Genomic DNA, 21496 nt, shown 5'->3' with positions numbered 1-21496 from the left:
GTCACCCCGTCACTCCGGGGAATAAAGTCCCAACCTGCCCGACCTCTCTCCGTAACTCAGCACCTCCAGTCCCGGCGACATCCCCGTAAATCCCCGGGATCTCCGGTCTCCTGTTCCCGGTGTCCCGTACGACGATGGCGGGGATGCCGAGCGCCGTTTTCACCGCCCCGTCTCTCCGTCACCCCACTTTCAGGGAACCGTCACCCAAAACCTGGGGTGTCCCGTCATCGAAAGATAAATGTCTGAGACAAGAGTTAACAGAGATTTCTCTCCACTCCCCCCAACACTTGTAAACACATCTCCCTCTCCTACACTCCCCATCTCTCCCCACCCAACGCGCTCCTTCCCTCTCCCCCGACTTTACCCCCATTCCCAAACAACTCTTCCCCTCCCATTTCTTACCGGCCATCTCTCCCTCTTCACTCCCCCCTCACTATCTCTTCCTCTCTCACTCCTCTCTTCCCCTCTCTCGGAACTACCCCTCTTCTCTCTCACACTCTCAACTCTCCCACACTATATCTCTCCTCTCTGCTCACCTTTGTCTTTCACCCCCTTTCCCCATCTTCTCCGTCTCTCACCCTCTCTCTCCCCTCTCCCTCTTTCACCCCTCTCTGTCCCTCACCCTTCTCGATTCCCCACTCCTCTCCCTCTTTTACCTCTTTCACCCGTCTGTCCCTCATCCCTCTCCGTCTCTGCCCCCTCTGTTCTCCACCTTTCTCTCCCTCCCTGTCCGGCCTCTCTCATCTCCTGCCTCTCACGTTTCCCTCCTCCCTCTCTCTACCCTTTGTCTCCCACCTCTCCCTCTCCTCCCTCTCTCTGCCCGGTCTGACTCTCCCTCTATCAACTATTCCCTGCCGCCTCTCCTTTTTCTCCCCATCTCTCTCCCACCCAGCCCCTCTCTTCCTCACCATTCGCCCCCCCAATCTCTTCCTCCCCGTCTGGGTCTCCCACCTCCGCCTACACCACACTCCCGCTCCCAACCCTACCCTCTCTCCCCCTCTTCTGTCTCTCTCTTCCCCGACCCAAGCCACTCCCTCCCTCTCTCCTCTGTCTCACCCCATGTCTCCCTCTCTCCCTCTGGCAGAGGTTTGTCAGCGGGGTGACGGTGATTTTGCTGGTGAACTGCGTGGTCTCCCTGGTGATGTCCGTCCTCACGGCCATCGTCAACTGCGGGAACCTCGAGTGCTGAGCCGCGCGGCCTCCGGTGGTGAGTGGGATCTTCCTGTGCACCGGGGGTGGGCGGCGGGGGATGGGACGTGGGTGGGAGAGATGGGGCAGGAGGTGGAAAGAGGGTAGGGAGAGACGGAAGGCAGCAAGAGAGAGAGATGGGGGCAGAAAGGGAATAAAAGGGGTGGGGAGAGGAGGATAGGGTGGGGAGAGAGAGGGAAAGGAGAGGTGGGGGGAAGAGATGGAGGGACAGAGGGGGTGGAGAGAGGGGACGGAGGGAGAGAGAGGCTGAGGGAGTGGGTAGTGGATCCTGTCTCCTCTCCTCACCTTCTCTTTCTCCCCTCCCCTCCTCAATCTGATCCCTCTCCCCGACCCACAGAAAATGGTGGTGATCCACGCTAACCAGTCCGCACCGCCGGACCTCGCCTCCATCTTCTCCAGCGAACCGGCGCCCACCCCGGCCTCTGACGGGCCCCAGTGACGACACGTTCCCCGCTCCACGGGACAGCCCGAAGGATTCGGGCCGAGCAGCCTGAAAGAAAAATCAAGGCGGGATTTTGGAGACGGAGTTAGTGGGGGGGGGTGAGTTGGTGGGTAACATTCCCGTGGTCACATTCCTCCCCGTGGGTACCCCCCAGTTCAAGCTCCCTTGTTACGAGTCGCCCTGTCCCACCCTCGGCATCCTGTCACTCCTGAAACACTCCGCTCTCTGTCCCCTCTATCACCGCCCGTCTCACCCTGGCTGGCGGCTATTTTGTGATGGTTACCATTGACAACCGCTCTCCCAGCATCGTAGAAATAGTCACACCCTTTTCCTCACCTCCCACTCACTTCCCTCCCTGTTTATTCAATCTCAACTCCTCATCCCTCCTGTCCCCCACTCGCTCTCCCAAGTCTCCATTTAACCTTCTGCCGACAGCCATTTAGTGACCCCGGGTGTGACCCTCCCTCCCACTTCCTGCACCACTCAGTGAGTCACTCCCTTACCCTCACCATCCTGTCACCCTCCTTCCCATCCCATCACTCGCAAACCCCTTCCTTCCCTCCCCTCAATTTCCTCTCCCCAGCACCTCGATGCTCTGTGCAACATGCTGAGTAGCTGACATTTTCCGATGCCAATTTTCGCCTCTCCTCATCGCCCTCTCTCGCTCTCTCTGTTACCCAGTGAGTCTCTCCACTACTCTCCCCGTCACTCCTGACATCCTCCCGTCTCCTTCCCCTTGTCCTTTCTCCCGCCACCCATCACATCCTGGGTGGTGAACATTTTCTGATGGGAAATTTCGCTCCCGCACCCTATCCTTTCCCTCCGTCGTTGAGTGAGCCGTTCCCCTCTCCCTCCGTTACGACAGTCAACTTTCCGTCCCATCAGCTCTGACCGCGTCCCTACCCCTCGCTCCCCCTTTACCCCAGTCCACCCCACTTCTTGCCGTCTGTCTTATTTGAGAAGGATCGTAACGACCCACCCTTCCTCCACGATAGAGAAAGTCACTCCCTCAGTACCCATTCTGTTCCTCCCCACCCTGTCCTAACAGACCCCTAATCCTGTAACTTCCCCTCCCTTCCCATCCCATCACTTCCCCTCCCTTCCCGTCCCATCACTTCCTCTCCTTCCCGGTCCCAACACTCCCCCTCCCTTCCTGTCGTTTCACTCCTCCTCACCCCGTCTCTACCTTCTCCATGTCGGCCACCAGTTTGTGACGGGAACTCTCGCCTCCCCTTTTCGTCCCTTATTGAGTCAGTGACTTCGCCACGGTCACCGTCTCATCAGTCCACTCCTCGTCCCATCACTCCTCTTCCTCCCAAACCCCTCACCCCTCCTCCCCCAAACCCACATGTATATGTGTACGTGTAAATATTTGAGATATATACATTAGTTTATTCAATGACAACATTATTAGAATTAAAACATATATACAATATCCGAGACTATATAAAACACAAATTAAAATACTGTTATTACAATCAATAACACACTCGATCCCGGGATTGTATCCACGGGCACTGCATGTTCCTTCGTCATAGATTCTGATTGCGATAGTGGCTATTGTAAGTCAGTGTCTCACTCCATCCCTGGCGGCCACATTAACCAAGGAACACACACAAAAATGCTGGTGAATACAGCAGGCCAGGCAGCATCTCTAGGAAGAGGTACAGTCGACGTTTCGGGCCGAGACCCTTCGTCAGGACTAACTGAAAGATTTGAAAGTGGGAAGGGGAGGGGGAGATCCGAAATGACAGGAGAAGACAGGAGGGGGAGGGATGGGGCCAAGAGCTGGAAGGTTGATTGGCAAAAGGTATACAGAGATGGAGAAGGGGGAGGGTCATGGGACAGGCAGCCTAGGGAGAAAGAAAGGGGGAGGTGAACCCACTATAGTAGGAGGGACAGAGGGAGAAAAAAGAGAGAGAAAAAAGGGGAAAATAATAATGATAATAAATAATAAATAAGGGATGGGGTAAAAAGGGGATGTGGGGCATTAACTGAAGTTAGAGAAGTCAATGTTCATGTCATCAGGTTGGAGGCTACCCAGACGGAATATAAGGTGTTGTTCCTCCAACCTGAGTGTGGCTTCATCTTTACAGTACAGGAGGCCGTGGATAGACATGTCAGAATGGGAATGGGACGTGGAATTAAAATCTGTTGCCACTGGGAGATCCTGCTTTCTCTGGTGGACGGAGCGTAGGTGTTCAGTGAAACGGCCTCCCAGTCTGCGTCGGGTCTCGCCAATATACAGAAGGCTGCATCGGGAGCACCGGACGCAGTATATCACCCCAGCCGACTCACAGGTGAAGTGTCGCCTCACCTGGAGGGACTGTCCGGGGCCCTGAATGGTGGCGAGGGAGAAAGTGTAGGGGCATGTGTAGCACTTGTTCCGCTTACAAGAATAAGCGCCAGGAAGGAGATCAGTGGGAAGGGATGGGGGGGGGGGGGGGAGGACGAATGGACAAGGGAGTCGCTGGGATTGAGTGATGGGACGGCGTGGAGGGAGTTTCACGCTGTGTCTGAACCCGGGAGTGTGTGATGGGACAATCAGGGCCCCAGACATATTTATTTATTATTTCCCTTTTTTTCTCCCTCTGTCCCTCTGACTATACCCCTTGCCCATCCTCTGGGTTTACCCCCCCTCCCCCTTTTCCTTCTCCCCGGGCCTCCTGTCCCATGATCCTCTCATATCCCTTTTGCCAATCACCTGTCCAGCTCTTGGCTCCATCCCTCCCCCTCCTGTCTTCTCCTATCATTTCGGATCTCCCCCTCCCCCTCCCACTTTCAAATCTCTGACTAACTCTTCCTTCAGTTAGTCCTGACGAAGGGTCCCGGCCCGAAACGTCGACGGTACCTCTTCGTAGAGATGCTGCCTGGCCTGCTGTGTTCACCAGCAACTTTGATGTGTGTTGCTTGAATTTCCAGCATCTGCAGAATTCCCCGTGTTTGCGTTTATAAACTCACAATGCAGGGCCGTGTCCGAGATCGCTGCAGATCCAGGGTCACTGCCGATTGTCTGTCAATTTAACATCATTATATCGGCCAAACTGCCGAATGCACCGTCCACAGCAAAGGAAACAAAATGATTCTCTTCCGAGATAATCCCACAATGGGGCACCAGTGTCCCAGACTGAGCCTCGGCCCCCGGGTTCTTCCTATCTGTGTAATTCCCCGTTATCTTACGTGGGCGGGGTCTCGAAACCGCACATCCGGCGGAAGCTGCGCCCCTGGACAGGAGGCGGAAATACGTTATTACGGGAGCGCAATGAACGACACACAGCGCGAGACTGGAGCTAATTCCGTTAAAACTGTTTGGAATTAAACCTGGCGCGTGGCCATTAAAGGGGTGGGCGGGTGTTAAAGGGGAGGGCGGCGAATCGGCCAACGTGTCCCCATCCCGCGGGCGGGCTTGTTCACACATTCAGATGTTCACACGGACACTGTCAGTCCGGGTCTGGGTTCCTGCAGAGATCTCAGTTCCTTCCTCCCGGTCTCACTGAACCGATTCCAGTCCAGCCTGAAACAGATGGGAGAATAAAAATGAAGTAAATAGATCACACAACAATGTCAGTAACAGGGGACTGGGGTTAATGTTTCAACAACACTCACAGACAAATATCACCAGAAAACCCGCGGATCCACTGATATTTTGTCACATTGAACATTAACACAAACACTCACCAGATCCGCTCCAGACTCGGGTGGGTCAGTATGACGTGGCGGAGAGCGGGGACAGATCGGTCTGTCAGTGAGTTTGATCTCAGGTCCAGCTCCGTCAGTGATGGGTTTGTACTGAGAGCGGAGACGAGATCCTCGACACCAGAATCTGTCAGACCGACATTGTTCAGCCTGGAGATGAGAGAGAGTGAGGGTGAAGGACACAGAGAGACAGGAGACGGTACAAATCCCCAGTGTTTATCAGTAACACAATTACTGATCACATTAATGTTCAGTGTCAGACACCCAGTGACTGTAAACACAATCTCCCACAGTCTGGTACTTACCCCAGTTTCTGTATTTTACACTCCGGGTTCCTCAGAGCCGCAGACACCAATTTCACTCCTGAATCTCCCAGTTTATTATCACTCAGGTCCAACTCCGTCAGTGATGGTTTTGTACTGAGAGCGGAGGCGAGATCTTCAACACCAGAATCTGTGAGACCGACATTGTCCAGCCTGGAGATGAGAGAGAGTGAGGGTGAAGGACACAGAGAGACAGGAGACGGTACAAATCCCCAGTGTTTATCAGTAACACAATTACTGATCACATTAATGTTCAGTGTCAGACACCCAGTGACTGTAAACACAATCTCCCACAGTCTGGTACTTACCACAGTTTCTGTATTTTGCACTCCGGGTTCCTCAGAGCCGCAGACACCAGTTTCACTCCTGAATCTCCTAGTTCATTAAAACTCAGTCTAAACGCAAACAGACAAACTGATGAACAAAGTGATTCAAACCGTGGGTCTGAGAGAATTTCTCTGACTCGGATATTTCAGGAAACATTAAACTCTTCAGTAAATCACTGATCGGAGTTCCCATCACTGTCAATGTCCCTCACTGCCCAGCTCCAGGGTATTCACCGAATGTCAGTAATTTAGTCTGTCGGTGTGACCCTGTAAACTCCACATATTCTGTCTCATTCCCTGATGGTTAGAAAAGTGTTACTGACCTGAGAGGGTCGGGAGAGGCAGGGGTAAGAGAGATAAACTCCCACAGTGAAAAAGATTTGTGAACGGGGAAATGTCGATGGGAGATGGTGGAAAAGACCCCACGGGAGGGAAAGGGATGAGGAAGAGAGATCACACAGGAGGAAGGGTAATGGCATTTGTTAGAATTCTTCACAATCATATTTCCTACAGTTTTACCCAAATCCCTTTACACTGAAACAACACAATGGAACAGTTTCACAGTTCAGAATGAGAGATAAATCAAGCTACCTCAACTCCTGGCACTTGTGCAGCCCGGGTCCCAGCCGCTGGATTCCTTCACACTGAATGTGGCAGATCTCCAGGTCGAGCTGTTTTATTGTATCACAGAGTCCGATGACATGAGACAGGACCGCGCAGTCAATCGGGGTCAGTGTCATTCTACTGAATGAAAGTGTTTTCACGGATCCCAGTGCGGCCTGAGCCAGTCCACGATTCTGAGACTCAAACAGGTAGTGTAATGTGTTCAGGAGGTTCCTTTTACCAGATTCACTCCATGTGTTTCCACTCTGGCGTTTAACCTCCTCCTTCACCCAGTCAATCACACGGCAGGTTGTTTGATGAGGAAATGGACCCAGAATCTCCTCCAGGCCCCGAGCTGTCATTGGGTTGGAGAGACCAGCAACAAAACGGAGAAATACCTCAAATCGACCGTCTGTCGTGCTGTGGGCTTCAGTGAGGAATCTCAGAATATCCCCGGGATGTGGATTCAGGAATTGTGTGACTGCAGCTACAAACTCTTGGATGGTGAGGTGTGGGAATGTGTACACCACGCTCCGGGCAGAATCCTCTCTCTCCAAAAGCTCCATCAGGAACCCGGACAGGAACTGGGAAGGCTGCAGATTGTATTTGATCAAATCTCCATCTGTAAATACAATCTTCTTCTCGGACACTCCTCTGAAGGCCATCTGACCAACCCTGAGAAACACATCACGGGGGTTCTCAATCTCACGGCCGTGGTTTTTCAGGATGTTGTAAATATAGTAGCAATATAGTTGGGTGATGGTCTTGGGAACTCTCTGCGGGTCCCTGACTCTTTGTGTGAAGTAAGGACCCAGTGCCAGAGCGAGGATCCAGCAGTAGGAGGGGTTGTAGCTCATGGTGTACAGGATCTCGTTCTCCTTCACGTGTCTGAAAACAGCTGCTGCCACCGACTGATCTTCAAAATGCCTGATGAAATATTCCTTCCGTTCCTCACCAACAAATCCCAGGATTTCAGCCCAGACACTGATCTTCGCCTTTTCCAATAAATGTAATGCAGTGGGACGGGTGGTCACCAGCACTGAACACCCTGGGAGCAGCTTGTGCTGGATTAAACTGTACACAATGTCAGACACCTTGCACTTGAATTCAGGATCTGTGCATGTGGACCGAGGTTCTGTGTCTCTCTGACCGTCAGCAAAATCAATTTTGTCATTGAATTCATCCAAACCATCAAATATAAACAGCAATCCCTCTGGGTTCTTCCAGACCTCTCTCAGGATATTCCCAAAGTAAGGATACTGATCCAGAATCAGTTCCTTCAGGTTTATTCTGCTGTTAATGGAATTTAAATCCCGGAATTTGAAACTAAAGGCAAACTGGAATTGTTGGAATATTTTCCCCGTGGCCCAGTCATAAACAATCTTTTGTACCATTGTTGTTTTCCCAATCCCTGGCACTCCGGCCACTGCTGCCGAACTCCCAGATTTGGATTTACTCCAGGAAAAGCTGCTCTGGAACAACTGATCAGTCCGGATTTTTTCCAGGTGTCCGCGGAGTTGTTTTTCTCTCCACTCCTCGTGGTCTCTGCCTCTTGCCAGCAGCTCATGTTCCACCAGTCTCCGATCTCGAACAGTAGAAATGACCGTGAGCTCAGCGTATCGATCAACCAGCTGGAAAACCTTCACCTTCTCCCTCATCAGGATCGTGTTCACTCTCAGGGTTTCAGTTTGTGGCCGCAGAGTCTCCTTGTGTTTCTGCTGAACATCTTCCATGGGAACAGACAGTGGACAAACTGTTAGATGCCTCAACTCAGAACTCAGTATTTAAGCACACAAGAGTTAGCTCAAAGCTATTGCATTAATTGGATTCATCAATGGATGCTCGAACAGTAAATTCCATTTACAGACCCCTGACTGGACAGAGAAGCCTGTTCTAGATAAACACCAGATCATCACATTTCCACATGCTGTGATGGTGAGTATTTCCCTGGTAGTTTACTGACCTCCAAGTGTCCCGTACTGGCCAAACTCCCACTACTGTCAGAGCTATCATTGTTCCTGTGGAAGAAACTTTTAATCTCCAGTGTTCATGTGGTGTATGGAGATGGAGAAGAATGTAGTGGGCATTCTGTCAAAGGAACAGGTCGGGGAATCACAGCTCCCCCTCCCCTCTCACCATCACTGATTCAAAATACAAAGAGGTAGCTTTGCTGATCAGCACCTGCACTGTGGCTGGGTGGTTGGGTTGTGTGGGATATTAAAGTGTGTTCGAATCCTGTCATGGGTGTTCGGACGCGGTCTGGACCTTGCCAGGAGTGTGTGGGATCCGACAGAGTATCAGGACCCTGTCAAGGGCGTGTGGGGTGTCACAGTGTGTCAGGATTCTGTCAGGAGTGTGTGGTGTCTCACAGTGTATCAGGTCCCTGTCAGACATGTGCAGGGTCTCACAGTGCGTCACGAACCTGTCAGGGACGTGTGGGGTCTTACAGTGTGTCAGGACCCTGTCAGGAGAGTGTGGGATCTCACAGTGTGTCAGTGGTGTGTGCGGTCTCACAGTGTTTCAGGAGCCTGTCAGGGACGTGTGGGGTCTTACAGTGTGTCAGGACCCTGTCAGGAGTGTGTGGGATCTCACAGTGTGTCAGGGGTGTGTGTGGTCTCACAGTGTGTCTGGGGCTTGTCAGGGGTGTGTGGGGTCTGACAGTGTGTCAGGACCCTCTCATGGATGTGTGGGATCTCACAGGGTGTCAGGACCATGCTCGGAGTGTTTGGGGTCTCACATTGGGTTAGGACACTGCGAGGTGTATGTGCGGCCTCGCAGTGCGTCAGGAGCTTGTCATGGATGTTTGTCGTCTCACAGTGTGTCAGGAACCTCTCAGGGGCGTGTGGGGTCTCACAGTGTGTCAGTGGTGTGTGTGGTCTCACAGTGTTTCAGGAGCCTGTCAGGGACGTGTGGGGTCTTACAGTGTGTCAGGACCCTGTCAGGAGTGTGTGGGATCTCACAGTGTGTCAGGGGTGTGTGTGGTCTCACAGTGTGTCTGGGGCTTGTCAGGGGTGTGTGGGGTCTGACAGTGTGTCAGGACCCTCTCATGGATGTGTGGGATCTCACAGGGTGTCAGGATCATGCTCGGAGTGTTTGGGGTCTCACATTGGGTAAGGACACTGCCAGGCGTATGTGCGGCCTCGCAGTGCGTCAGGAGCTTGTCATGGATGTTTGTCGTCTCACAGTGTGTCAGGAACCTGTCAGGGGAATGTGGTGTCTCACAGTGTGTCAGGAACCTGTCAGGGGAATGTGGTGTCTCACAGTGTGTCAGGACCCTGTCAGGGGTGTGTGGGGTCTCACAGTGTGTCAGGAACCTCTCAGGGGCGTGTGGTGTCTCACAGTGTGTCAGAAACCTGATAGGGCCGTGTGGGGTGTCACAGTGTGCCAGGACACTCTCAGGAGTTTGTGAGGTCTCACAGTGCATCAGGTCCCTGTCAGGGGTGTCCGGGGCTTCACAGTGCGTCAGAACCCTGACAGGGACTTAGGGGTTTCACATGGTGTGAGGCTGCTGCCAGGGGTGTATGGGTTCTAACAGTGTGTCAGGATCCTGTCAGGGACGTGTGGGGTCTCACAGTGTGCCAGGACCCTGTCAGGTGTGTATGGGGTCTCACAGTGTGTCAGGAACTTGTCAGGGACGTGTGGGGTCTCAACAGTGTGATATGTCCCTGTCAGGGACGTGTGGGTCTCACTGTGTGTCAGGACCATGTCATGGATGTGTGGGGTCTCACAGTGTGTCAGGACACTGCCAGGTGTATGTGCGGTCTCGCAGTACGTCAGGACCCTGTCATGGATGTGTGTCATCTCACAGTGTGTCAGGAACCTGTCAGGGGCATGTGGCGTCTCACAGTGTGTCAGGGCCCTGTCAGGGAAGTGTGAGGTCTCACAGTGTGTCAGGAACCTCTCATGGATGTGTGGGATCTCACAGTGTGTCAGGTCCCTGCCAGGAGTGTTTGGAGTCTCACATTGTTTCAGGACCCTGTCAGGTGTGTGTGGTGTCTCACAGTGTGTCAGGAACCTGTCAGGGACGTGTAGGATCTCACAGTGTGTTAGGTCCTTGTCAGGGACTTGTGGGGTCTCACAGTGTGTCAGGACACTGCCAGGAGTGTGTGGTGTCTCACAGTGTGTCAGGACCCTGTCAAGGACCTCTGGGTTTTCATATTGTGTCAGGACACTGTCAGGGGTGTGCGGGGTCTCACGGTGTGTCAGGATCCTGTCAGGATTGTGTGGGGTCTGACTGTGTGTCAGGAACTTGTCAGTTGTATGTGGGTTCGGGCAGTATGTCAGAAACATATCAGGGGTGTGTGGGGTCTCTCACTCTGTCAGGACCTTGTCAGGTGTGTGTGAGGTCTCACAGTATGTCGGGACCCTGTCATGGACGTCCAGGGCCTCACAGTGTGTCAAGAGCCTATCACAGACGTGTGGGGTCTCACAGTATGTCAGGACCCTATCAGGGGTGTGTGGGGTCTCACAATGTGTCAGGACCCTGTCAGACGTTTGCAGAGTCTCACTGTGTGTCAGGACCCTGTCAGACGTTTGCAGGGTCTCACTGTGTGTCAGGACCCTGTCAGGTGTGTGTGGTGTCTCACAGTCTGTCAGGAACCTGTGAGTGGTGTGTGTGGGATCTCATAGTGTGTCCGGACACTGTCCGGTGTGTGTGTGTGGTGTCTCACAGTCTGTCAGGGACGTGTGGGGTCTCACAGTGTGTAAGAACTTTGTCAGGGACCTCTGAGGTTTCACATTGTGTCAAGAAACCATCAGGTGTGTCTGGGTTCTGGCAGTGTGTCAGGACACTGTCAGGTGTCTGTCGCGTCTGACAGTCTGAGTGGTGTGTGTGGGGGTCTCACAGTGTGTCAGGACCCTGTCAGGGACATCTGGGGTTTCACATTATGTCAGGACACCTTCAGGGGTGATTTAGGACACTGACAATGGTGTGTCGGTCTCACAGTGTGTCAGGACCCTGTCAGGTGTGTGTGGGTTCTCACAGTTTGTCAGGACTCAGTCATGGATGTGTGGTGTCTCACAGTGTATCAGGACCTTGTCAGGGGTGTCTGGGGTCTCACAGTGTGTCCGGGCCCTGTCAGGGTCCTGTGCGGTCTCACAATGTTGTAGGACCCTGTCAGGGGTGTTTTAGGACTCTGTCAGCGGTGTGTGGGGTCTCACAATGTTTTAGTATCCTGTCAGGGATATGGGGTCTCAAGGTGTGTCGGTCCCATAACAGGGGTGTGCGGGGTCTCACAGTGTGTCAGGACCCTGTTAGACATGTGCAGGGTCTCACAGTGTGTCAGGAACCCGTCAGGAGTGTGCGGGGTCTCACAGTGTGTCAAGACCCTGTCAGGTGTGTGTGTGTGGTCTCAAGGTCTGTCAGGACCTTGTCGGGGCTGTGCGGGGTCTTGCGGTGTGTCAGGACCCTGTCAGGGACGTCTGTGGTCTCATAGTCTTTCAGGACACAGTGAGGGACTTGTGGTATCTCACAGTGGGTCAGGACACTGTCAGAGACTTCTGGGGTTTCACATTGTGTCAGGACGCAGTCAGGGGTGTGCGGGGTCTCACAGTGTGTCAGGTCCCTGTCAGACGTGTGCAGGCTCTCACAGTGTGTCACGACCCTGTCAGGAGTGTGTGGGGTCTCATAATGTGTCAGGGGTGTCTGTGGTCTCACAGTGTGTCAGGGCCCTGTCAGGGAAGTGTGGGGTCTCACAGTGAGTCTGGACCAGGTTAGGGGTGTGTGGGGTCTCACAGTGTGTCAGGACCCTCCCAGGAGTGTTTGGGGTATCACATTGTGTCAGAACCCTGTCAGGTGTGTGTGGTGTCTCACAGCGTGTTAGGTCCTTGTCAGGGACGTGTGGGGTCTCACAGTGAGTCAGGACACTGCCAGGTGTATGAGGGGTGTCACAGTGCGTCAGGACCCTGTCATGGCTATGTGTCGTCTCACCGTGTGTCAGGAACCTGTCAGGTGCGTGTGGGGTCTCACAGTGTGACAGGAAGCAGTCAGGGACGTGTGGGGTGTCACAGTGAGTCAGGATCTGTCAGGAGTGCGTGGGTTCTCACAGTGTGTCAGGACCCTGTCAGCGACGTGCTGGGTTTTACAGTGTGTAAGGACCCTGTCAGGAACTTGTCGGGTTTCACATTGTGTCAGGACACGGTCAGGGGTGATTTAGGACACTGAACGGGGTGTGTGGGTCTCACGGTGTGTCAGGAACCCGCTAGGGACGTGTGGGGTCTCACAGTTTGTCAGGACTCTCTCAGGTGCGCTTGGGGTCTCACAGTGTGTCAGGACCCTGTCAGGTGTGTGTCGTGTCTCACGGTGTGTCAGGAACCTGTCCGGGACGGGTGGGGTCTCACAGTGTGTTAGGTCATTGTCAGGGACGTGTGGGGCGCCTCACTGTGTGTCTGGACACTGCCAGGTCTATGTGCGGTCTCGCAGGGCGTCAGAAACCTGTCATGGCTATGTGTCGTCTCACCGTGTGTCAGGAACCTGTCAGGTGCGTGTGGGGTCTCGCAGTGTGTCAGGAACTTGTCAGAGACGTGTGCAGTCTCATAGTGTTTTAGGACCCTGTCAGGGGTGTTTTAGAACCCTGTCAGCGGTGTGTGGAACCCGTCAGGACCCTGTCATGGCTATGTGTCGTCTCACCGTGTGTCAGGAACCTGTCAGGAGTGTTTGGGTCTCACATTGGGTCAAGACCCTGTCAGGTCTGTGTCGTGTCTCATGGTGTGTCAGGAACCTGTCAGGGACGGGTGGGGTCTCACAGTGTGTTAGGTCATTGTCAGGGACGTGTGGGGCGTCTCACTGTGTGTCAGGACACTGCCAGGTGTATGTGGGATTTCGGTGTGCGTCAGGACCCTGTCATGGTTATGTGTCGTCTCACCGTGTGTCAGGAACCTTTCAGGGGCCTGTGCGGTCTCATAGTGTGTCAGGAACCTGTCAGGGGTGTTCTAGAGCCCTGTCAGCGGTGTGTGGGGTCTGACAGTGTTTCCCTATCCTGTCAGGGAAATGGGGTCTCAAAGTGTGTCGGTCCCCTAACAGGAGTGTGTGGTGTCTCACTGTGTGTCAGCACCCTGTGAGGGACGTGTGGGATCTCACAGTGTGTCTGGACCCTGTCAGGGGTGTGTGGGGTCTCACAGTGTGTCAGGACCCTCTCATGGATGTGTGGGATCTCACAGTGTGTCAGGACCCTGCCAGGAGTGTTTGGGGTCTGACATTGGGTCAGGACCCTGTCAGGTGTGTGTGGTGTCTCACAGTGTGTCAGGAACCTGTCAAGGACGTGTGGGGTGTCACAGTGTGTTAAGTCCTTGTCAGGGACGTGTGGGGTCTCACAGTGTGTCAGGACACTGCCAGGTCTATGTGCGGTCTCGCAGTGCGTCAGGACCCTGTCTTGGCTATGTGTCGTCTCACCGTGTGTCAGGAACCTGTCAGGTGCGTGTGGGGTCTCACAGTGTGTCAGGAACCTGTCAGGGACGTGTGGGGTGTCATAGTGTGTGAGGATCTGTAAGGAGTGTGTGGGGTCTTACAGTGTGTCAGGTCCCTGTCAGGGGTGTCCGGGGTCTCACAGTGTGTCAGGACCCTGTCAGCGACGTGTTCGGCTTTACAGTGTGTAAGGACCCTGTCAGGAACTTGTCGGGTTTCACATTGTGTCAGGACACGGTCGCTGGTGATTTAGGACACTGAAAGGGGTGTGTGGGTCTCACAGTGTGTCAGGACCCTCTCAAGGATGTGTGGGATCTCACAGTGTGTCAGGCCCTGCCAGGAGTGTTTGGGGTGTCACATTGGATCAGGACCCTATCAGGTGTGTGTGGTGTCTCACAGTGTGTCAGGAACCTGACAGGGACGTGTGGGGTGTCTCAGTGTGTTAGGTCCTTGTCATGGACGTGTGGGGTCTCATAGTGTGTCAAGACACTGCGAGGTGTATGTGGGGTCTCGCAGTGTGTCAAGTCTCTGTCAGGGGTGTCCGGGATCTCACAGTGTGTCAGGCCCCTGTCAGCGACTTGTTTGGTTTTACAGTGTGTAAGGACCCTCTCAGGAAGTTGTCGGGTTTCACATCGTGTCAGGACACGGTCGGGGGTGATTTAGGACAGTGAACGGGGTGTGTGGGTCTCACAGTGTGCCAGGTCCCTCTCATGGATGTGTGGGATCTCACAGTGTGTCAGGACCCTGCCAGGTGTGTTTGGGTTCTCACATTGGGTCAGAACCCTGTCAGATGTGTGTGGTGTCTCACAGTTTGTCAGGAACCTGTCAGGGATGTGTGGGGTGTCACAGCATGTCAGGACCCTGTCAGGGGTGTGAGGGTTCTGACAGTGTGTCAGTACACTGTTAGGTTTGTCTGGGGTCTCACAGTCTGTCAGGTATCTGTCAGGGGTGCGGGGTGTCGCACAGTGTGTCAGGACCCAGTCAGGTGTGTGTCGGGTGCTACAGTGTGTCAGGACCCTGTCTGGGACGTCGGTGAACTCACAGTGTTTCAGGACACGGGCAGGGGTGATTTAGGAGACTGACAGTGGTGTGTGGTGTCTCACTGTGTGTCAGGACCCAGTCAGCATTGTGTGGGGTCTCACAGTGTATCAGGAACCTGTCAGGAACGTGTGCAGTCTCACAGTGTTTTAGAACCCTGTCAGCGGTGTGTGGGGTCTGACAGTGTTTCCCTATCCTGTCAGGGATATGGGGTCTCAAAGTATGTCGGTCCCCTAACAGGGGTGTGTGGTGTCTCACAGTGTGTCAGGAACCTATCAGGGACGTGTGCGCTATCAAAGTGTGTCAGGACGCTGTCAGGGCTGTGTGGGTTCGGACAGAGTGGCAGGACACTGTTAAGTGTGTGTGGGGTTTCACAGTCTGTCAGAAATCTGTCTGGGGTGTGCGGTATCGTACAGTGTGTCAGAACCCTCTCAGGGACGTCTGTGGTCTCACAGTGTTTCAGAACACTGTCAGGGGTGATTTAGGACACTGCCAGTGGTGTGTGGTGTCTCACTGTGTGTCAGGACCCCCTCAGGGACGTCTGTGGTCTCACAGTGTTTCAGAACACTGTCAGGGGTGATTTAGGACACTGCCAGTGGTGTGCGGTGTCTCACAGTGTGTCAGGACCCTGTCAGAAGTGCGTGGGGTCTCATAGTGTGTCAGGGGTGTCTGTGGTCTCACAGTGTGTCAGGACCCTGTCAGGGAATTGTGGGGTCTCACAGTGTGTCTGGACCCTGTCAGGGGTGTGTGACCTCTCTCAGTGTGTCAGTAACTTGTCAGGGCTTTGTTATGTCTCACAGTGTGTCAGGTCCCTGTCGGACGTGTCTGGTGTCTCACAGTTTGTCAGGAACCTGTTTGGGACGTGTGGGGTCGCACAGTTTGTCAGGAAACGTCAGGGACCTGTGGGGTGTCACAGTGTGTCAGTACACTGTCAGGAGTGTGTGGGGTGTCACAGATGTCAGAATCCTGTCAGAAGTGTGTACTGTCTCCCAGTGTGTCAGGTCCCTGTCAGACATGTGCAGGGTCTCAGAGTATGTCAGCACCCTGTCAGGGACCTGTGGGGTCTCACAGTGTGTCCGGACCCTCTCATAGATGTGTGGGATCTAACAGTGTGCCAGCACCCTGCCAGGAATGTTTGGGGTCTCACAGTGTGTCAGGAACCTGTCAGGGACGTGTGGGGTGTCTCAGTGTGTTAGGTCCTTGTCAGGGACGTGTGGGGTCTCACAGTGTGTCAGGACACTGCCAGGTTTATGTGGGGTCTCGCAGTGCGTCAGGACCCTATCATGCCTAAGTGTCGTCTCACCGTGTGTCAGGAACCTGTCAGGTGCGTGTGGGGTCTCGCAGTGTGTCAGGAAGCAGTCAAGGACGTATGGGGTGTCAAAGTGAGTCAGGATCTGTCAGGAGTGTGTGGGGTCCACAGCGTGTCAGGTCCCTGTCAGGGGTGTCCGGGGTCTCACAGTGTGTCAGGACCCTGTCAGCGACGTGTTGGGTTTTACAGTGTGTAGGCACCCTGTCAGGAACTTGTCGGGTTTCACATTGTGTCAGGACACAGTCGCTGGTGATTTAGGACACTGAAAGGGGTGTGTGGGTCTCACAGTGTGTCAGGACCCTCTCAAGGATGTGTGGGATCTCACAGTGTGTCAGGACCCTGACAGGGACGTGTGGGGTGTCTCAGTGTGTTAGGTCCTTGTCATGGACGTGTGGGGTCTCATAGTGTGTCAGGACACTGCGTGGTGTATGTGGGGTCTCGCAGTGTGTCAAGTCCCTGTCAGGGGTGTCCGGGATCTCACAGTGCGTCAGGCCCCTGTCAGCGACTTGTTTGGTTTTACAGTGTGTAAGGACCCTCTCAGGAAGTTGTCGGGTTTCACATCGTGTCAGGACACGGTCGGGGGTGATTTAGGACAGTGAACGGGGTGTGTGGGTCTCACAGTGTGCCAGGTCCCTCTCATGGATGTGTGGGATCTCACAGTGTGTCAGGACCCTGCCAGGTGTGTTTGGGTTCTCACATTGGGTCAGAACCCTGCAGATGTGTGTGGTGTCTCACAGTTTGTAAGGAGCCTGTCAGGGATGTGTGGGGTGTCACAGTGTGTCAGGACCCTGTCAGGGGTGTGTGGGTTCTGACAGTGTGTCAGTACACTGTTAGGTTTGTCTGGGGTCTCACAGTCTGTCAGAAACCTGTCAGGGGTGTGCAGGGTCGCACAGTGTGTCAGGACCCAGTCAGGTGTGTGTCGGGTGCTACAGTGTGTCAGGACCCTGTCTGGGACGTCGGTGGATTCACAGTGCTTCAGGACACTGTCAGCTATGATTTAGGACACTGACAGTGGTGTGTGGTGTCCCACTGTGTGTCAGGACCCAGTCATATATGTGTGGGGTCGCACATTGTGTCAGTACCCTAACAGGGCTGTGTGTCGTCTCACCGTGTGTCAGGAACCTCTCAGGGGCGTGCGGTGTCTCACAGTGTGTCAGAAACCGTCAGAGACCTGTGGGGTATCACAGCGTGTCAGAATCCTGTCAGAAGTGTGTGGTGGCTCCCAGTGTGTCAGGTCCCTGTCAGATGTGTGCAGGGTCTCACAGTGTGTCAGGACCCTGCCAGGGGTGTGTGGGGTCTCACAGTGTGTCAGGATCCTCTCATGGATGTATGGGATCTGACAGTGTGTCAGGACCCTGTCAGGGGTGTATGGCGTCTCACAGTGTGTCAGGACCCTGTCATGTCTATGTGTCGTCTCACCGTGTGTCAGGAACCTAGCAGGCATGTGTGGGATCTCTCAGTGTGTCAGTACCCTGCCAGGAGTGCTTGGGGACTCACAGTGTGTCTGGACCCTGTCAGGGCTGTGTGGTGTCTCCCAGTATGTCAGGTCCCTGTCAGACGTGTGCAGGGTCTCACATTGGGTCAGGACCCTATCAGGTCTGTGTGGTGTCTCACAGTGAGTCAGGAACCCGCTAGGGACGTGTGGGGTCTCACAGTTTGTCAGGACTCTCTCAGGTGCGCTTGGGGTCTCACAGTGTGTCAGGACCCTGTCATGGCTATGTGTCGGCTCACCGTGTGTCAGGAACCTGTCAGGTGCGTGTGGGGTCTCGCAGTGTGTCAGGAACTTGTCAGAGACGTGTGCAGTCTCATAGTGTTTTAGGACCCTGTCAGGGGTGTTTTAGAACCCTGTCAGCGGTGTGTGGAACCCGTCAGGACCCTGTCATGGCTATGTGTCGTCTCACCGTGTGTCAGGAACCTGTCAGGAGTGTTTGGGTCTCACATTGGGTCAAGACCCTGTCAGGTCTGTGTCGTGTCTCACGGTGTGTCAGGAACCTGTCAGGGACGGGTGGGGTCTCACAGTGTGTTAGGTCATTGTCAGGGACGTGTGGGGCGTCTCACTGTGTGTCAGGACACTGCCAGGTGTATGTGGGATTTCGCTGTGCGTCAGGACCCTGTCATGGTTATGTGTCGTCTCACCGTGTGTCAGGAACCTGTCAGGGGCCAGTGCGGTCTCATAGTGTGTCAGGAACCTGTCAGGGGTGTTCTAGAGCCCTGTCAGCGGTGTGTGGGGTCTGACAGTGTTTCCCTATCCTGTCAGGGAAATGGGCTCTCAAAGTGCGTCGGTCCCCTAACAGGGGTGTGTGGTGTCTCACTGTGTGTCAGCACCCTGTGAGGGACGTGTGGGATCTCACAGTGTGTCTGGACCCTGTCAGGGGTGTGTGGGGTCTCACAGTGTGTCAGGACCCTCTCATGGATGTGTGGGATCTCACAGTGTGTCAGGACCCTGCCAGGAGTGTTTGGGGTCTGACATTGGGTCAGGACCCTGTCAGGTGTGTGTGGTGTCTCACAGTGTGTCAGGAACCTGTCAAGGACGTGTGGGGTGTCACAGTGTGTTAAGTCCTTGTCAGGGACGGGTGGGGTCTCGCAGTGTGTCAGGATCTGTCAGGAGTGTGTGGGGTCTCACAGTGTGCCAGGTCCCTCTCATGGATGTGTGGGATCTCATAGTGTGTCAGGACCCTGCCAGGTGTGTTTGGGTTCTCACATTGGGTCAGAACCCTGCAGATGTGTGTGGTGTCTCACAGTTTGTAAGGAACCTGTCAGGGATGTGTGGGGTGTCACAGTGTGTCAGGACCCTGTCAGGGGTGTGTGGGTTCTGACAGTGTGTCAGTACACTGTTAGGTTTGTCTGGGGTCTCACAGTCTGTCAGGAGTCTGTCAGGGGTGCGCAGGGTCGCACAGTGTGTCAGGTTCCAGTCAGGTGTGTGTCGGGTGCTACAGTATGTCAGGACCCTGTCTGGGACGTCGGTGGACTCACAGTGTTTCAGGACACTGTAAGGGGTGATTTAGGACACTGACAGTGGTGTGTGGTGTCCCACTGTATGTCAGGACCCAGTCAGGTATGCGTGGGGTCGCACAGTGTGTCAGTACCCTAACAAGGCTGTGTGGTGTCTCACAGTGTGTCAAGAACCTGTTAGGGACATGTGGGGTCTTACAGTTTTTCAGGACACTCTCAGGTGTGCTTGGGGTCTCACAGTGTGTCAGGACACTGCCAGGTATATTTGTTGTCTCACAGTGCATCAGACCCTGTCATGGCTGTGTGTCGTCTCACCGTGTGTCAGGAACCTCTCATGGGCGTCTGGTGTCTCACAGTGTGTCAGAAACCGTCGGGAACCTGTGAGGTGTCACAGTGTGTCAGGACACCGTCAGGAATGTGTGGGGTGTCACAACGTGTGAGAATCCTATCAGAAGAGTGTGGTGTCTCCCAGTGTGTCAGGTCCCTGTCAGACGTGTGCAGGGTCTCACAGTGTGTCAGGACCCTGTCAGGGGTGTGTGGGGTCTCACAGTGTGTCAGGACCCTCTCATGGATGTGTGGGATCTCACAGTGTGTCAGGACCCCTGGGGTCTCACAGTGTGTCAGGTCCATGTCAGACGTGTGCAGGGTCTCACATTGGGTCAGGGCCGTGTCAGGTGTGTGTGGTGTCTCACAGTGTGTCAGGAACCCGTTAGGGACGTGTGGGGTCTCACAGTTTGTCAGGACTCTCTCAGGTGTGCTTAGGGTCTCACAGTGTGTCAGTACCCTAACAGGGCTGTGTGGTGTCTCACAGTGTGTCAGGAGTGTTTGGGTCTCACTTTGGGTCAGGACCCTGTCTGGTGTGTGTCGTGTCTCACGGTGTGTCAGGGACGGATGGGGTCTCACAGTGTGTTAGGTCATTGTCATGGACGTGTGGGGCGTCTCACTGTGCGTCAGGACACTGCCAGCTGTATGTGTGGTCTCGCTGTGCGTCAGATCCTGTCATGGCTATGTGTCGTCTCACCGTGTGTCAGGACCCTGTCAGGGGTGTTTTAGAACCCTGTCAGCGGTGTGTGGGGTCTGACAGTGTTTCCCTATCCTGTCAGGGATATGGGGTTTCAAAGTATGTCGGTCCCCTAACAGGGGTGTGAGGGGTCTCACAGTGTTTGAGGACTCTGGCAGACGTGTGCGGTGTCTCACAGTGTGTCAGGAACCTATCAGGGACGTGTAGGTATCGAAGTGTGTCAGTACCCTAACAGGGCTGTGTGGTGTCTCACAGTGGGTCAGGATCCTGTCAGAAGTGTGTGGGGTCTCATAGTGTGTCAGGGGTGTCTGTGGTCTCACAATGTGTCAGGACCCTGTCAGGGAATTGTGGGGTGTCACAGTGTGTCTGGACCCTGTGAGGGGTGTGTGGTGTCTCACAGTGTGTCAGGACCCTGTCAGAAGTGTGTGGGGTCCCATAGAGTGCCAGGGGTGTCTGTGGTCTCACAGTGTGTCTGGTCACTCTCAGTTGTGTATGGGGTCTCACAGTGTGTCAGGACCCTCTCATGGATGTGTGGGATCTAACAGCGTGTCAGGACCCTACCAGGAATGTTTGGGGTCTCACATTGGGCCAGGACCCTGTCAGGGGTGTGTGGTGTCTCACAGTGTGTCAGTAACCTGTCAGGGTCGTGTGGGGTGACACAGTGTGTTCGGTCCTTGTCAGGGACGTGTGGGGTCTCACAGTGTGTCAGGACACTGCCAGGTGTATGTGGGGTCACGCAGTACGTCAGGACCCTATCATGGCTATGTGTCATCTCACCGTGTGTCAGGAACCTGTCAGGGACGTGTGGGGTCTCACAGTGTGTCAGGACACTGCCAGGTGTATGTGGGGTCTCGCAGTACGTCAGGACCCTATCATGGCTATGTGTCGTCTCACCGTGTGTCAGGAACCTGTCAGGTGCGTGTGGGGTTCACAATGTGTCAGGAAGCAGTCAGGGACGTGTGGGGTGTCACAGTGAGTCAGGATCTGTCAGCTACGTGTTGGGGTTCACAGTGTGTAAGGACCCTGTCAGAAACTTGTCGGGTTTCACATTGTGTCAGGATACGGTCAGGGGTGAGTTAGGACACTGAACGAGGTGTGTGGGTCTCACAGTGTTTCATGACCCTGTCAGGTGTGTGTGGGGTCTCACAGTCTGTCAGGACCCTGTCAGGTGTGTG

At 54.3% G+C, this 21496-nt stretch overlaps 1 protein-coding gene across 1 annotated transcript in view; it reads right to left on the bottom strand.

Annotated features, from left to right (window-relative positions):
• Positions 1-4455: 4455 nt before the first annotated feature.
• The window catches only part of LOC140208247 (NACHT, LRR and PYD domains-containing protein 3-like), a 63398-nt gene continuing 46357 nt past the window's right edge, over positions 4456-21496 (bottom strand). Inside the window, exons 7-11 of the mRNA XM_072276786.1 lie at positions 6588-8325; positions 5979-6065; positions 5653-5823; positions 5330-5497; positions 4456-5165 (exon numbers count right to left, since the gene is read on the bottom strand). Of these exons, the coding sequence (XP_072132887.1) occupies positions 5078-5165; positions 5330-5497; positions 5653-5823; positions 5979-6065; positions 6588-8325 (2252 nt within the window). The 3' untranslated portion in view covers positions 4456-5077. The remainder of the gene's footprint in view (positions 5166-5329; positions 5498-5652; positions 5824-5978; positions 6066-6587; positions 8326-21496) is intronic.

Source organism: Mobula birostris, chromosome 13 (assembly GCF_030028105.1).
Source record: "Mobula birostris isolate sMobBir1 chromosome 13, sMobBir1.hap1, whole genome shotgun sequence".
NCBI lineage: Eukaryota > Metazoa > Chordata > Chondrichthyes > Myliobatiformes > Myliobatidae > Mobula > Mobula birostris.
The sequence above is the reverse complement of the archived record's forward strand: the minus strand, read 5'-3'. Positions and strand labels throughout refer to the sequence as shown.